The 16,591-nt window shown below is 40.8% G+C and overlaps 1 protein-coding gene across 3 annotated transcripts in view; it reads left to right on the top strand.

The window, feature by feature from the left end:
* Window positions 1-16,591, top strand: part of LOC311143712 (E3 ubiquitin-protein ligase MYCBP2-like) — a 316,497-nt gene that overhangs the window by 286,360 nt on the left and 13,546 nt on the right. For all 3 annotated transcript variants that reach the window (XM_084179581.1, XM_084179580.1, XM_084179582.1), the window contains exons 75-79: window positions 588-716; window positions 2,475-2,607; window positions 2,908-3,011; window positions 6,586-6,774; window positions 9,573-9,680. In XM_084179581.1, coding sequence (XP_084035707.1) covers window positions 588-716; window positions 2,475-2,607; window positions 2,908-3,011; window positions 6,586-6,774; window positions 9,573-9,680 — 663 coding nt within the window. The remainder of the gene's footprint in view (window positions 1-587; window positions 717-2,474; window positions 2,608-2,907; window positions 3,012-6,585; window positions 6,775-9,572; window positions 9,681-16,591) is intronic.

Here is a 16,591-nt window from a genome sequence, read left to right on the forward strand (position 1 = left end):
ACTTGTATAGAGGAGTCTTTTGTTTAGACGTGTAGCTAGCTAGCTAAACAATGAACCATAATCCCAACTCATAACGTTACTACCCTGCATTAATCTGAAGGTAGCTAACCAACCAGGTTCAATGTTAGCTAGCTAACATTAGGCTATAACTAGCAATGCAAATGGCTCTGAGATACCAATAATATTACTACACAGATCATACACATAACGTTAGTTAGCGAGCCAGCCAGCTAACATTATCTAGCTAGCTAACAGTATACATTAACTTGAAATGGAAACATATTTCTGTGGCTAAACCAACTAGGCTCGTAATTTAACAATTTTATTTGTATTTACAGATAGCATACAGATGGCATTTCTGCCCAAAAACGCATTTTGATTTTTAAAATGTTTACGTTCAAATGGCTCTCCTGTGAAGTAGTGACGTGCGACATACACTTAGTTTCCTGAAACGAGCCACAAATTCAAGCGGGGGGGGGTGCCCTTTTTTAAATTCATTTTTTTGCACTTGCCCAATGAAAGGTCTGTGCACGGCCCTGTCGAGGTGTTCAGGTCGTAACAATAAAGTCTCATGCTCCCATCCACAGCCCATGTGTGATAACCACGACGACGGTGAGACTGCAGCCATTATCCTGTGTAACATGTGTGGTAACCTGTGTACCGACTGTGACCGCTTCCTCCACCTGCACCGACGCACACGCTCCCATCAGAGACAGGTCAGTAGTACCCACATTCACCTGTAGATGGCAATCTGCTCCCAGTCATTACAGTGCCTTCAGAAAGTATTCAAACCCCTTGGCTTTTTCCACATTTTATTGTGTTACAGCCTGAATTTAAAATTGGTTAAAAAAAAGAATGTAAATGTCAGTGGCCTACACACAATACCCCGTAATGTCAAAGTGGAATTATGTTTATCGAAATCTTTACAAATTAATAAAACATGAAAAGCTGAAATGTCTTGAGTCAATAAGTATTCAGCCCCTTTGTTATGGCAAGCCTTTGTAATGGTCTAAAGTCTAAATAAATTCAGGATTAAAACATGTCACATAATAAGTTGCATGGATTCACTCTGTGTGCAATAATAGTGTTTAACATGATTTTTGAATGACTACCTTATCTCTGTACCCCACACATACAATTATCTGTAAGGTCCCTCAGTCGAGCAGTGAATTTCAAACACAGATTCAATCACAAAGACCAGGGATGTTTTCCAATGCCTCACAAAGAAGGGCACCTATTGGTAGATGGGTAAAAATATAAAAGCAGACATTGAATTTCCCTTTGAGCATGGTGAAGTTAATAATTACACTTTGGATGTTGTATCAATACATCCAGTCACAACAAAGATTCAGGCGTCCTTATTAATACTGCAAAAAATTTGGCAAAGCAATTCACTTTTTGTCCTGAATACAAAGTGTTATGTTTGGGGTTACTGAGTACCACTATCCATATTTTCAAGCATAGTGGTGGCTGCATCATGTTATGGGTATGTTATGGGTATGCTTGTAATCGTTAAGGACTGGGGAGTTTTTCAGGATAAAAAAGAAATGGAATGGAGCTAAGCACAGGCAAAATACTAGAGGAAAACCTGGTTTAGTCGGCTTTCCACCAGACTGGGAGATTAATTCACCTTTCAGCAGGAGAATAACCTAAAACACAATGCCAAATCTACACTGGAGTTGCTTACCAAGAAGACAGTGAATGTTCCTGAATGGCCGAGTTACAGTTTTGACTTAAATCTACTTGGAAATCTATGGCAAGACCTGAAACTGGTTGTCTAGCAATGATCAACAACCAATTTGACAAAGCCTGAAGAATTTTGAAAAGAATAATGGGCAAATATTGGACAATCCAGGTGTGGAAAGATCTTAGAGACTTACCCAGAAAGACCCACAGCTGTAATTGCTGCCAAAGGTGCTTCTACAAAGTATTGACTCAGGGGTGTGAATACTTATGTAAATTAGATTTCTGTATTTAATTTTCAATAAATTAGCTATATTTTCTAAAAACATGTTTTCACTGTGTCATTATGGGGTATTGTGTATAGATGGGTGAGAAAAAATCTGTTTAGTCCTTTTTTAATTCAGGCTGTAAACCAACAAAATGTGGAATAAGTCAAGCTACTTTCTGAAGAGACTGGGAGCCTGTCAGTGTCATGCTTCTTTCCCCCTTTTTACCACCTGCAATAATGTGTATACCCCCATTTGTGAAGACCTGACCACCTATAAATGTTAGAGATGTTCGACTCAAAATACAACCTAAAATGTTTTTTCCACCTACCTTGGCTATAGTCATTTACAAGACAGTTTTTGTTAGTCATGCTGTGTTTTTTCAGTATTACCATTCATTCTGAAAATATCCAAAACACCTTACAAGACCCTACAATCCAATTCGTATTGCAACTGTAGCCCTTTCTGACAGTAATGATATGTAATTCAACATGGCGGTAACCCTAGTCTGCTGTTTCTCTCCAGGTGTTTAAGGAGGAGGAGGAGGCAATCAAGGTGGACCTCCACGAGGGCTGTGGGAGGACAAAGCTCTTCTGGCTCATGGCTCTGGCTGACTCCAAGACCATGAAGGCCATGGTGGAGTTCAGGGAGCACACAGGTAACAGACCATATCTAGACCCTTTCTGGCCCTGTCCAGAAACAACCCCTAGCTTACCATTACCCCCTAGACAGTTGTATAGATCTGAGAGGGACTGAATATGGTGACATTTCTACCTAGCCTATTAGAAGGTAAAGTGGAGCTACTACTTGTTGCTTATACCTTTCAAATTCTTTACGATCATAAAACGACACCGGCTGTCATGACTGTTAACATCTGCCATGTGATGTTTATGACAGGGTTATGTATGGCTTATTATCCTTTTTTTGTGCATAGCTAATGCTCTGCCTCTGTGTGCAGGGAAACCAGCCTCCAGCAGCTCAGACGCTTGCAGGTTCTGTGGCACCAGGAACGGCACCGAGCTCTCGGCCGTGGGCAGTGTGTGCTCTGACCCAGACTGCCAGGTACCAACCACTCACAACATCAGTCATAATGATCATAGTTCTGGATTGCATTGATAAATCTCTTTTCATATTCAAGTGTTCAGAGCACTACATTTACCTGATCCAGTCATAGTAACATATTGGATCTATATACAGTGGGGAGAACAAGTATTTGATACACTGCCGATTTTGCAGGTTTTCCTACTTACAAAGCATGTAGAGGTCTGTAATTTTTATCATAGGTACACTTCAACTGTGAGAGACAAAAATCCAGAAAATCACATTGTATGATTTTTAAGTAATTAATTTGCATTTTATTGCATGACATAAGTATTTGATCACCTACCAACCAGTAAGAATTCCGGCTCTCACAGACCTGTTAGTTTTTCTTTAAGAAGCCCTCCTGTTCTCCACTGATTACCTGTATGAACTGCACCTGTTTGAACGTGTTACCTGCATAAAAGACACCTGTCCACACACTCAATCAAACAGACTCCAACCTCTCCACAATGGCCAAGACCAGAGAGCTGTGTAAGGACATCAGGGATAACATTGTAGACCTGCACAAGGCTGGGATGGGCTACAGAACAATAGGCAAGCAGCTTGGTGAGAAGGCAACAACTGTTGGCGCAATTATTAGAAAATGGAAGAAGTTCAAGATGACGGTCAATCACCCTCGGTCTGGGGCTCCATGCAAGATCTCACCTCATGGGGCATCAATGATCATGAGGAAGGTGAGGGATCAGCCCAGAACTACACGACAGGACCTGGTCAATGACCTGAAGAGAACTGTGACCACAGTCTCAAAGAAAACCATTAGTAAAACACTACGCCGTCATGGATTAAAATCCTGCAGCGCACGCAAGGTCCCCCTGCTCAAGCCTGCGCATGTCCAGGCCCGTCTGAAGTTTGCCAATGACCATCTGGATGATCCAGAGGAGGAATGGGAGAAGGTCATGTGGTCTGATGACAAAAATATAGCTTTTTGGTCTAAACTCCACTCGCCGTGTTTGGAGGAAGAAGAAGGATGAGTACAACCCCAAGAACACCATCCCAACCGTGAAGCATGGAGGTGGAAACATCATTCTTTGGGGATGCTTTTCTGCAAAGGGGACAGGACGACTGCACCGTATTGAGGGGAGGATGGATGGGGCCATGTATCGCGAGAACCTTCCCTCAGTAAGAGCATTGAAGATGGGTCATGGCTGGGTCTTCCAGCATGACAACGACCCGAAACACACAGCCAGGGCAACTAAGGAGTGGCTCCGTAAGAAGCATCTCAAGGTCCTGGAGTGGCCTAGCCAGTCTCCAGACCTGAACCCAATAGAACATCTTTGGAGGGAGCTGAGAGTCCGTATTGCCCAGCGACAGCCCCGAAACCTGAAGGATCTGGTCAAGACCTACAGGAAACGTATGATCTCTGTAATTGCAAACAAAGGTTTCTCTACCAAATATTAAGTTCTGCTTTTCTGATGTATCAAATACTTATGTCATGCAATAAAATGCAAATTAATTACTTAAAAATCATACAATGTGATTTTCTGGATTTTTGTTTTAGATTCCTTCTCTCACAGTTGAAGTGTACCTATGATAAAAATTACAGACCTCTACATGCTTTGTACAGTGGGGAAAAAAAGTATTTAGTCAGCCACCAATTGTGCAAGTTCTCCCACTTAAAAAGATGAGAGAGGCCTGTATTTTTCATCATAGGTACACGTCAACTATGACAGACAAAATGAGGGAAAAAAAATCCAGAAAATCACATTGTAGGATTTTTTATGAATTTATTTGCAAATTATGGTGGAAAATAGGTATTTGGTCAATAACAAAAGTTTCTCAATACTTTGTTATATACCCTTTGTTGGCAATGACACAGGTCAAACGTTTTCTGTAAGTCTTCACAAGGTTTTCACACACAGTTGCTCGTATTTTGGCCCATTCCTCCATGCAGATCTCCTCTAGAGCAGTGATGTTTTGGGGCTGTCGCTGGGCAACACAGACTTTCAACTCCCTCCAAAGATTTTCTATTTTGGTTTCATCTGACCATATGACATTCTCCCAATCCTCTTCTGGATCATCCAAATGCACTCTAGCAAACTTCAGACGGGCCTGGACATGTACTGGCTTAAGCAGGGGGACACGTCTGGCACTGCAGGATTTGAGTCCCTGGCGGCGTAGTGTGTTACTGATGGTAGGCTTTGTTACTTTGGTCCCAGCTCTCTGCAGGTCATTCACTAGGTCCCCCCGTGTGGTTCTGGGATTTTTGCTCACCGTTCTTGTGATCATTTTGACCCCACGGGGTGAGATCTTGCGTGGCGCCCCAGATCGAGGGAGATTATCAGTGGTCTTGTATGTCTTCCATTTCCTAATAATTGCTCCCACAGTTGATTTCTTCAAACCAAGCTGCTTACCTATTGCAGATTCAGTCTTCCCAGCCTGGTGCAGGTCTACAATTTTGTTTCTGGTGTCCTTTGACAGCTCTTTGGTCTTGGCCATAGTGGAGTTTGGAGTGTGACTGTTTGAGGTTGTGGACAGGTGTCTTTTATACTGATAACAAGTTCAAACAGGTGCCATTAATACAGGTAACGAGTGGAGGACAGAGGATCCTCTTGAAGAAGAAGTTACAGGTCTGTGAGAGCCAGAAATCTTGCTTGTTTGTAGGTGACCAAATACTTATTTTCCACCACAATTGGCAAATAAATTCATAAAAAATCCTACAATGTGATTTTCTGGAGAGAAAAAATCTCAATTTTTCTGTCATAGTTGACGTGTACCTATGATGAAAATTACAGGCCTCTCTCATCTTTTTAAGTGGGAAACTTGCACAATTGGTGGCTGACTAAATACTTTTTTTCCCCACTGTAAGTAGGAAAACCTGCAAAATCGGCAGTGTATCAAATACTTGTTTTCCCCACTGTAGCTAGCTCTTTCAAAGTGTTCAAAACACGAAGGCCATACAAATGTAATGTTTAATGGATACATTTTTTGGAAAAGTGTGACGAGCGGAAAAAAGAAGGCGGCTAAAAAGAGGCATTGTTCAGACATAATCTGAGCGGAAGTTGTGTATCTCTTTATTGGAATCTTGAGGACATTCTTTAACTATAATCTTGCAATTTGTCGTTTCAACTTTTCACATTTTCAGATATTTATTTGTATTTTACATTAAAGAAAAGTGAAAAATGGCATCCTTTAAACATTAATTTTAATTTGTATGGCCTTAGTTTACTTCATCCGCCACTATTGTGAAAAACCCAACTCGGTAATAATGATCATAGGAATGGATTCTTTAAGTGTTCAAAGTGTCTAAATGTACCTTACCTGCGACCAGTGGGAGACACCCAACTCAACTTGGTTTATTAGGCTTGGATATTGAAACTCAATTCATGAATTGAAAAGTGTAATTTATTTTAAATTGTACAATTCATGAATTGAATTCCAAGTTACTCGCTAAACGGATAGATTTGAAATCAATTTGACCCCGACCCTGCTGTACATAATTGCACTGCAAAGGGTGTTCCAATTTTAAACACACTTTGAACAAAATTGGATTTGATTAGATGTAAAAAGATAATCTGACCCTCTGTGCCCTCTGTAGGAGTATGCCAAGCTGGCGTGTAGTAAGACCCACGCGTGCGGCCACCCCTGTGGCGGGGTGAAGAACGAGGAGAGCTGCCTGCCCTGTCTGCACGGCTGTGACAAGAGCACAGGCTGCCTGAAACAGGACGCCGACGACATGTGCATGATCTGCTTCACAGAGGCACTCTCTGCCGCTCCCGCTGTCCAGGTACATTAAACTGTACACAGAATTAAATACGAATACTATTATTAATAGTATATTGTATCTCTATGATATTCTATGACTTGCTTGAATCAGATGGTGACTCACACCTGGGTTCAATTAGTATCCGTTTCCTTCGGAAAGTATTCAGACCTCTTGACTTTTTCCACATTTAGTTAAGTTACAGCCTTATTCTAAAATGGATTAAATAAATAAAAATGTAATCAATCTACACACAATACCCCGTAATGACAAAGCAAAAACAGGTTTTTAGACATTTTTGCAAATGTATAATATATATACAGTGGGGGAAAAAAGTATTTAGTCAGCCACCAATTGTGCAAGTTCTCCCACTTAAAAAGATGAGAGAGGCCTGTAATTTTCATCATAGGTACACGTCAACTATGACAGACAAATTGAGGAAAAAAAATCCAGAAAATCACATTGTAGGATTTTTTATGAATTTATTTGCAAATTATGGTGGAAAATAAGTATTTGGTCACCTACAAACAAGCAAGATTTCTGGCTCTCACAGACATGTAACTTCTTCTTTAAGAGGCTCCTCTGTCCTCCACTCATTACCTGTATTAATGGCACCTGTTTGAACTTGTTATCAGTATAAAAGACACCTGTCCACAACCTCAAACAGTCACACTCCAAACTCCACTATGGCCAAGACCAAAGAGCTGTCAAAGGACACCAGAAACAAAATTGTAGACCTGCACCAGGCTGGGAAGACTGAATCTGCAATAGGTAAGCAGCTTGGTTTGAAGAAATCAACTGTGGGAGCAATTATTAGGAAATGGAAGACATACAAGACCACTGATAATCTCCCTCGATCTGGGTCTCCATGCAAGATCTCACACCGTGGGGTCAAAATGATCACAAGAACAGTGAGCAAAAATCCCAGAACCACACAGGGGGACCTAGTGAATGACCTGCATCAGTAACACACTACGCCGCCAGGGACTCAAATCCTGCAGTGCCAGACGTGTCCCCCTGCTTAAGCCAGTACATGTCCAGGCCCGTCTGAAGTTTGCTAGAGTGCATTTGGATGATCCAGAAGAGGATTGGGAGAATGTCATATGGTCAGATGAAACCAAAATATAACTTTTTGTAAAAACTCAACTCGTCGTGTTTGGAGGACAAAGAATGCTGAGTTGCATCCAAAGAACACCATACCTACTGTGAAGCATGGGGGTGGAAACATCATGCTTTGGGGCTGTTTTTCTGCAAAGGGACCAGGATGACTGATCCGTATAAAGGAAAGAATGAATGGGGCCATGTATCGTGAGATTTTGAGTGAAAACCTTCCATCAGCAAGGGCATTGAAGATTAAACGTGGCTGGGTCTTTCAGCATGACAATGATCCCAAACACACCGCCCGGGCAACGAAGGAGTGGCTTCGTAAGAAGCATTTCAAGGTCCTGGAGTGGCCTAGCCAGTCTCCAGATCTCAACCCCATAGAAAATCTTTGGAGGGTGTTGAAAGTCTGTGTTGCCCAGCGACAGCCCCAAAACATCACTGCTCTAGAGGAGATCTGCATGGAGGAATGGGCCAAAATACCAGCAACAGTGTGTGAAAACCTTGTGAAGACTTACAGAAAACGTTTGACCTGTGTCATTGCCAACAAAGGGTATATAACAAAGTATTGAGAAACTTTTGTTATTGACCAAATACTTATTTTCCACCATAATTTGCTAATAAATTCATAAAAAATCCTACAATGTGATTTCTGGATATTTTTTTCTCATTTTGTCTGTCATAGTTGACGTGTACCTATGATGAAAATCACAGGCCTCTCTCATCTTTTTAAGTGGGAGAACTTGCACAATTGGTGGCTGACTAAATACTTTTTTCCCCCACTGTATATATATATACTTTTTTTTTTAAACCTTATTTATATAAGTACTCAGACCCTTTGCTATGAGACTCGAAATTGAGCTCAGGTACATCCTGTTTACATTGATCATCCTTGAGATGTTTCTACAACTTAATTGGAGTCCACCTGTGGTAAATTAAATTGATTGGACATGATTTGGAAAGGCACACACCTGTCTATATAAGGTCACACAGTTGACTGTGCATGTCAGAGCAAAAACCAAGCCATGAGGTCGAAGGAATTGTCCATAGAGCTACGAGACAGGATTGTGTCAAGGCACAGATCTGGGGAAGGGTATCAAAAAATTTCTGCATCTCTGGAGAGACCTGAAAATCAATGTGCAGCGACGCTCCCCATCCAACCTGACAAAGCTTGAGAGGATCTGCAGAGAAGAATGGGAGAAACTCCCCAAATACAGGTGTGCCAAGCTTGTAGCATCATACCCAAGAAGATGTGAGGCTGTAATCGCTGCTAAAGGTGCTTCAACAAAGTACTGCGTAAAGGGTCTGAATATTTATGTAAATGTGTATATCCGTTTTTGTTTTTTGTTTTTTGCAAAAAATTATAAAAACCTGTTTTTGCTTTGTTATTATGGGGTATTGTTTGTAGATCGATGAGGGAATATTTTTTTTTTTATTCTATTTTAGAATAAGGCTGTAACCTAACAAAATGTGGAAAAAGTAAAGAGGTCTGAAAACTTTCCAAACGCACTGTGTATATATATATTTATTTATTTATTTATTTACATATTAATTTTTTGGAGTGCCAGATGGGTAGAATTTGAACTTTTGGGACTATTCCATTGGTTTCAATTTTTGAAAAGAAATAACAAATACTGTTTGAACCAAGGATTCTTGTATGCCACAGATGTATTCGGGTTCGAGGTCAGGTTCTATGTGTGTGGTTCTGTTCTGTTCCTCAGCTGGACTGCAGTCACGTGTTCCATCTCCAGTGTACCCGTCGTGTTCTGGACAACCGCTGGCTCGGGCCCAGGATCACCTTCGGCTTCATGTCCTGCCCAATCTGCAAGGTACTATTTACCTTATGTAGCCCCGCCCACTTGACCTGAGTGGTTGTCTTTCAACTTCCGGCCTATTGACACACAAGCAAAACCATGGTTAAATATGAAATAAATGTTGCGTTATCGTTTAGTATAAGCACTCGGAAGCCAACATTAGCATAATTAGCATTCCCATAGAACTAACATGGTGACATAGACTCTATCTAATGGTCGTTATCCGTACAGGCTGTATTCCTTTTTAATCGAAGATCAATGCTTGAAAGTTCAAATGTTGTTAGACACAGAATCCCAATGACAAAAGACAGTAATAGTGCTGAAATGTTTTGATGTAGATAACATTAAGATATTTGCAATAGGTTGTACCCAATAATGTATATGTACACTAGATGACTGATAGGTGGCACTGCCCCAACATTGTAGAAAAATACAATAAAAACAACATACATTTAGGATCAAGGCCCGTTTCAAAATGTCTTAGTGATGGAGCGGCTCTTAGATGGTCAGGGAGAGCGTTCCATAGGTGAGGGGCAAGGGAGCTGAAGGCTCGGTCCCCCATAGTTCGGAGACGTGTCTTGGGGACTTGAAGCAGTAGGGAGTAGCTAGAGCGGAGAGTGCGAGATGGCTCTCTGATTGAGATGAGGTCGCTGATGTATTTGTATTTATTATGTATCCCCATTAGCTGCTGCCAAGCATTAGCTGCTGCCAATATTTCACAACACATTAAGTGTGTGCCCTCAGGCCACTACTCTACTACCACATACATTATCTACAACACAAAATCCATGTGTGTGTATTGTGCGTATGTTATCGTGTGTTTGTATGCATGTGTCTGTGCCTATGTTTGTTTCTTCACAGTCCCTGTTATATTTGTATCTGTTTTTTAAAATCTAATGTTACTGCTTGCATGAGTTACTTGATGTGGAATAGAGTTCCATGTAGTCATGGCTCTATGTAGTACTGTGCGCCTCCCATAGTCTGTTATGGACTTGAGGACTGTGAAGAGACACAAATACAAGTAGTGATGAAGACAATCTCTCCTCCACTTACAGCCAGGAGAGATTGACATGCATATTATTAATGTTAGCTTTCTGTGTACATCTAAGGGCCAGCTGTGCTACCCTGTTTCTTGGCAATTGCAATCTTACTAAGTCCCTCTTTGTGGCACCTGACCACACGACTGAACAGTAGTCCAGGTGCGACAAAACTAGGGCCTGTAGGACCTGCCTTGTTGATAGTGCTGTTAAGAAAGCAGTGCAGCGTTTTATGGACAGACTTCTCCCCATTTTAGCTACTGTTGTATCAATATGTTTTGACCATGACAGTTTATAATCCAAGGTTACTCCAAGCAGTTTAGTCACCTCAACTTGTTTAACTTCCACATTCATTACAATATTTAGTTGAGGATTAGTGAATGATTTGTCCCAAATACAATGCTTTTAGTTTTTGAAATATTTAGGACTAACTTATTCCTTGCCACCCATTCTGAAACTAACTGCAGCTCTTTGTTAAGTGTTGCAGTCATTTCAGTCGCTGTAGTAGCTGACGTGTATAGTGTTGAGTCATCCGCATACTAGACACACTGACTTTACTCCAAGCTAGTGGCATGTCGTTACTAAAAATTGAAAAAAAGTAATGGGCCTAGACAGCTGCCCTGGGTAATTCCTGATTCTACCTGGATTATGTTGGATAGGCTTCCATTAAAGAACACCCTCTGTGTTCTGTTAGACAGGTAACTCTTTATCCACAATATAGCAGGGGGTGTAATGCCATAACACATACGTTTTTCCAGAAGCAGACTGACGGATAATGTCAAAGCCGCACTGAAGTATAACAAAACAGCCCCCACAATCTTTTTATCATCAATTTCTCTCAGCCAGTCATAAGTCATTTGTGTAACTGCTGTGCTTGTTGAATGTCCTTCCCTACATAAGGGACCGAAATGTCCAAAAAAGAGGGCTTTTCCCTTACCTATAAGCGTGCTGAAAGTCTGTTGTCAATTTGTTTATTGTAAAATAGCATTGTATCTGGTCAAACACCATTTTTTCGTAACAGGCTGATTGGTAGGCTATTTGAGCCAGTAAAGTGGGCTTTACTATTCTTAGGTAGGGGAATGACGTTTGCTTCCCTACAGGCCTGAGGGCACACACTTTCTAGTAGGCTTAAATTGAAGATATGGCAAATAGGAGTGGCAATATCGTCCGCTATTATCCAATTTTTCATCCAAGTTGTCAGACCCTGGTGGCTTGTCATTGTTGATAGACAACAAAAAAAAATTAACCTCTTCCACACTCACTTTACGGAATTCAAAATTACAATGCTAATCTTTCATAATTTGGTCAGATATACTTGTATGTGTAGTGAGCGTTTGTTGCTGGCATGTCATGCCTACATTGACTAATCTTGCCAATGAAAGAATCATTTAAAGTAGTTGGCAATATCAGTGGGTTTTGTGATGAATGAGCCATCTGATTCAATGAATGATGGAGCAGTGTTTGCCATTTTTGCCAACATTTCATTTAAGGTGCGCCAAAGCTTTACTATCATTCTTTGTCATTTATCTTTGTTGCATAGTGTAGATTCTTCTTTTTTTTTAACTCAGTTTAGTCACATGATTTCTCAATTTGCAGTAAGTTTGCCAATCGGTTGTGCAGCCAGACTTATTTGCCATTCCTTTTGCCTCATCCCTCTCAACCATACGATTTTTAAATTCCTCTTTAATCCATTGGAATTCAACAGTTTTTACAGTCATTTTCTTAATGGGTGCATGCTTATTAGTAACTGGGATAAGCAATTTCATGTGCAGCATCTGGTGCAGCATCTGGTTGCTCCTCATTACACACCACAGACAACACATATTATTTACATCAACAACATAGGAATCACTACAAAACTTATTGTATGACCTCTTATACACTATATTAGGCCCAGCCTTTGGAACTTTGGTTTTCCTAGATATGGCTACTATATTGTGATCACTACATCCGATGGATTTGGATACTGCTTTAAAGTACATTTCTGCAGCATTAGTAAAGATGTGATCAAAACATGTTGATAACTAACCTGGTAGGTTGACTGATAACCTGAATAAGGTTGCAGGCACTAGTTACAGTTTGAAGCTTTCTCTTGAGTGGGCAGCCTGATGAAAGCCAGTCAATATTTATATCACCCAGAAAATATACCTCTATTTATATCACATACATGATCAAGCATTTCACATGTTATCCAGATACTGACTGTTAGCACTTGGTGGTCTATAGCAGCTTCCCACCAGAATGGGCTTTAGGTAAGGCAGATGAACCTGCAGCCATATTACTTCAACAGTATTTAACATGAGATCCTCTCTAAGCTTTACAGGAATGTTGTTCTGAATATAAACGGCAACACCTCCACCTTTGGTATTTCAGTCGTTTCTGTAGATAAGGGTTGCCCAACCCTGTTCCTGGAGAGCTACCCTCCTGTAGGTTTTCCCTCCAACCCTAGGTGTTACTAACCTGATTCATCTTATCAACCTGCTAATTATTATAATCAGGTGTGCTAGATTAGGGTTGTAGCAAAAACCTACAGGACGGTAGCTCTCCAGGAACAGTGTTGGGCTGTCCGGTTGTAGATGTTAACCATGTATTGCTACCACTGTATCATCAAAGGTGTTATCTACGCCATCCCCTCTGGTTTGGGCTTAGTGGGAGTATCATTTGGTTTTCAACAGGACAATGACCCGAACCCCACCTCCAGGCTGTGTAAGGGCTATTTGACCAAGTAGAGTGATGGAGTGCTGCATCAGATGACCTGTCCTCCACAATCACCCAACTTCAACACAATTGAAATGGTTTGGGATGAGTTGGACCGCAGAGTGAAGGAAAAGCAGCCAACAAGTGCTCAGCATATGTGGGACCTCCTTCAAGACTGTTGGAAAAACATTCCTCATTAAGCTGGTTGAGAGAATGCCAAGAGTGTGCAAAGCTGTCACCAAGGCAAAGGGTGGCTACTTTGAAGAATCTCAAATCGAAAATATATTTTGATTTAACACTTTTTTGGTTACTACATGGTTCCATATGTGCTATTTCATAGCTTTGATGTCTTCACTATTATTCTACAATGTAGAAAATAGTTTTAAAAAAATACAGAAAACCCTTGAATGAGTAGATGTGTCCAAACTTTTGACTGGTACTGTATTTTATAACAGGATTCTTTAAAGAGCTGTATTTTGTATTTTCAAAATATAAAATATTTTTCAACAGTCCTGATAGAAAGATATATAGGGCCTATTTATTCTAAAATAAGTTGAAATTGGAAATTTTTTTAGTGTTCACATGTATTTGTATTTATTATGGATCCCCATTAGCTGCTGCCAACGCAGCAGCTACTCTTCCTGGGGTCCAGCAAAATTATGGCAGTTATACATTTTTAAAAACATTACCATACATTCACAACAGATTTCACAAGATTAAGTTTGAGCCAATCATTTTCACCTCTTCCACACGTATTTTGTTGCTGGCATGTCATGCCTAAGTTTGCTAATCTTGCCAATGGAAAAATCATTAAAGTAGTTGGGTTTAGTGATGAATGAGCCATCTGATTCAATGAATGATGGAGGGGAGTTTGCCTTTTTTCCCAAAATGTAATTTAAGGTGCTCCAGAGCGTTTTACTATAATTATTTGTCATTTATCTTCATTTCATAGTTTCTTCTTCTTTTTATTCAGTTTAGTCACATGATTTCTCAATTTGTAGTGCGTTTGCCAATCGGTTGTACAGCCAGACCTATTTGCCATTTCTTTTGCCTCATCCCTCTCAACCATACAAGTTTCCAATTCCTCATCAATCCATGGGGATTTAACAGTTTTACAGTCATTTTCTTATTGGGGGCATGCTTATTAGTAACTGGGATAAGCAATTTCATAAATGTGTCAAGTGCAGCGTCTGGTTGCTCCTCATTACACACCACAGACCAACAAATATTATTTACATCAACAACATAGGAAACAGTACAAAACGTATTGTATGACCTCTTATACACTATATTAGGCCCAGCCTTTGGAACTTAGGTTTTCCTAGATATGGTTACTATATTGTGATCACTACATCCGATGGATTTACAGTGAGGGAAAAAAGTATTTGATCCCCTGCTGATTTTGTACGTTTGCCCACTGACAAAGAAATGATCAGTCTATAATTTTAATGGTAGGTTTATTTGAACAGTGAGAGACAGAATAACAACAACAAAATCCAGAAAAACGCATGTCAAAAATGTTATAAATTGATTTGCATTTTAATGAGGGAAATAAGTATTTGACCCCCTCTCAATCAGAAAGATTTCTGGCTCCCAGGTGTCTTTTATACAGGTAACGAGCTGAGATTAGGAGCACACTCTTAAAGGGAGTGCTCCTAATCTCAGCTTGTTACCTGTATAAAAGACACCTGTCCACAGAAGCAATCAATCAATCAGATTCCAAACTCTCCACCATGGCCAAGACCAAAGAGCTCTCCAAGGATGTCAGGGACAAGATTGTAGAACTACACAAGGCTGGAATGGGCTACAAGACCATTGCCAAGCAGCTTGGTGAGAAGGTGACAACAGTTGGTGCGATTATTCGCAAATGGAAGAAACACAAAATAACTGTCAATCTCCCTCGGCCTGGGGCTCCATACAAGATCTCACCTCGTGGAGTTGCAATGATCATGAGAACGGTGAGGAATCAGCCCAGAACTACACGGGAGGATCTTGTCAATGATCTCAAGGCAGCTGGGACCATAGTCACCAAGAAAACAATTGGTAACACACTATGCCGTGAAGGACTGAAATCCTGCAGCGCCCGCAAGGTTCCCCTGCTCAAGAAAGCACATATACAGGCCAGTCTGAAGTTTGCCAATGAACATCTGAATGATTCAGAGGAGAACTGGGTGAAAGTGTTGTGGTCAGATGAGACCAAAATCGAGCTCTTTGGCATCAACTCAACTCGCCGTGTTTGGAGGAGGAGGAATGCTGCCTATGAACCCAAGAACACCATCCCCACCGTCAAACATGGAGGTGGAAACATTATGCTTTGGGGGTGTTTTTCTGCTAAGGGGACAGGACAACTTCACCGCATCAAAGGGACGATGGACGGGGCCTTGTACCGTCAAATCTTGGGTGAGAACCTCCTTCCCTCTGCCAGGGCATTGGAAATGGGTCATGGATGGGTATTCCAGCATGACAATGACCCAAAACGTACGGCCAAGGCAACAAAGGAGTGGCTCAAGAAGAAGCACATTAAGGTCCTGGAGTGGTCTAGCCAGTCTCCAGACCTTAATCCCATAGAAAATCTGTGGAGGGAGCTGAAGGTTCGAGTTGCCAAACGTCAGCCTCAAAATCTTAATGACTTGGAGAAGATCTGCAAAGAGGAGTGAGACAAAATCCCTCCTGAGATGTGTGCAAACCTGGTGGCCAACTACAAGAAACGTCTGACCTCTGTGATTGCCAACAAGGGTTTTGCCACCAAGTACTAAGTCATGTTTTGCGGAGAGGTCAAATACTTATTTCCCTCATTAAAATGCAAATCAATTTATAACATTTTTGACATGCGTTTTTCTGGATTTTTTTGTTGTTATTCTGTCTCTCACGGTTCAAATAAACCTAACATAAAAATTATAGACTGATCATTTCTTTGTCAGTGGGCAAACGTAAAAAATCAGCAGGGGATCAAATACTTTTTTCTCTCACTGTAGATGCTGCTTTCAAACAGATTTCAGCAGCATTAGTAAAGATGTGATCAATACATGTTGATGATTTCATTCCTGAGCTGTTTGTAACTACCTGGTAGGTTGACTAATAACCTGAACCAGGTTGCAGGCACTAGTTACAGTTTGAAACTTTCTCTTGAGTGGGCAGCCTGATGAAAGCCAGTCAATATTTAAATCACCATGTTGTTTGCGGACTGCACGA

This window comes from Coregonus lavaretus (genome assembly GCF_964263955.1).
Source record: "Coregonus lavaretus genome assembly, chromosome: 16".
NCBI lineage: Eukaryota > Metazoa > Chordata > Actinopteri > Salmoniformes > Salmonidae > Coregonus > Coregonus lavaretus.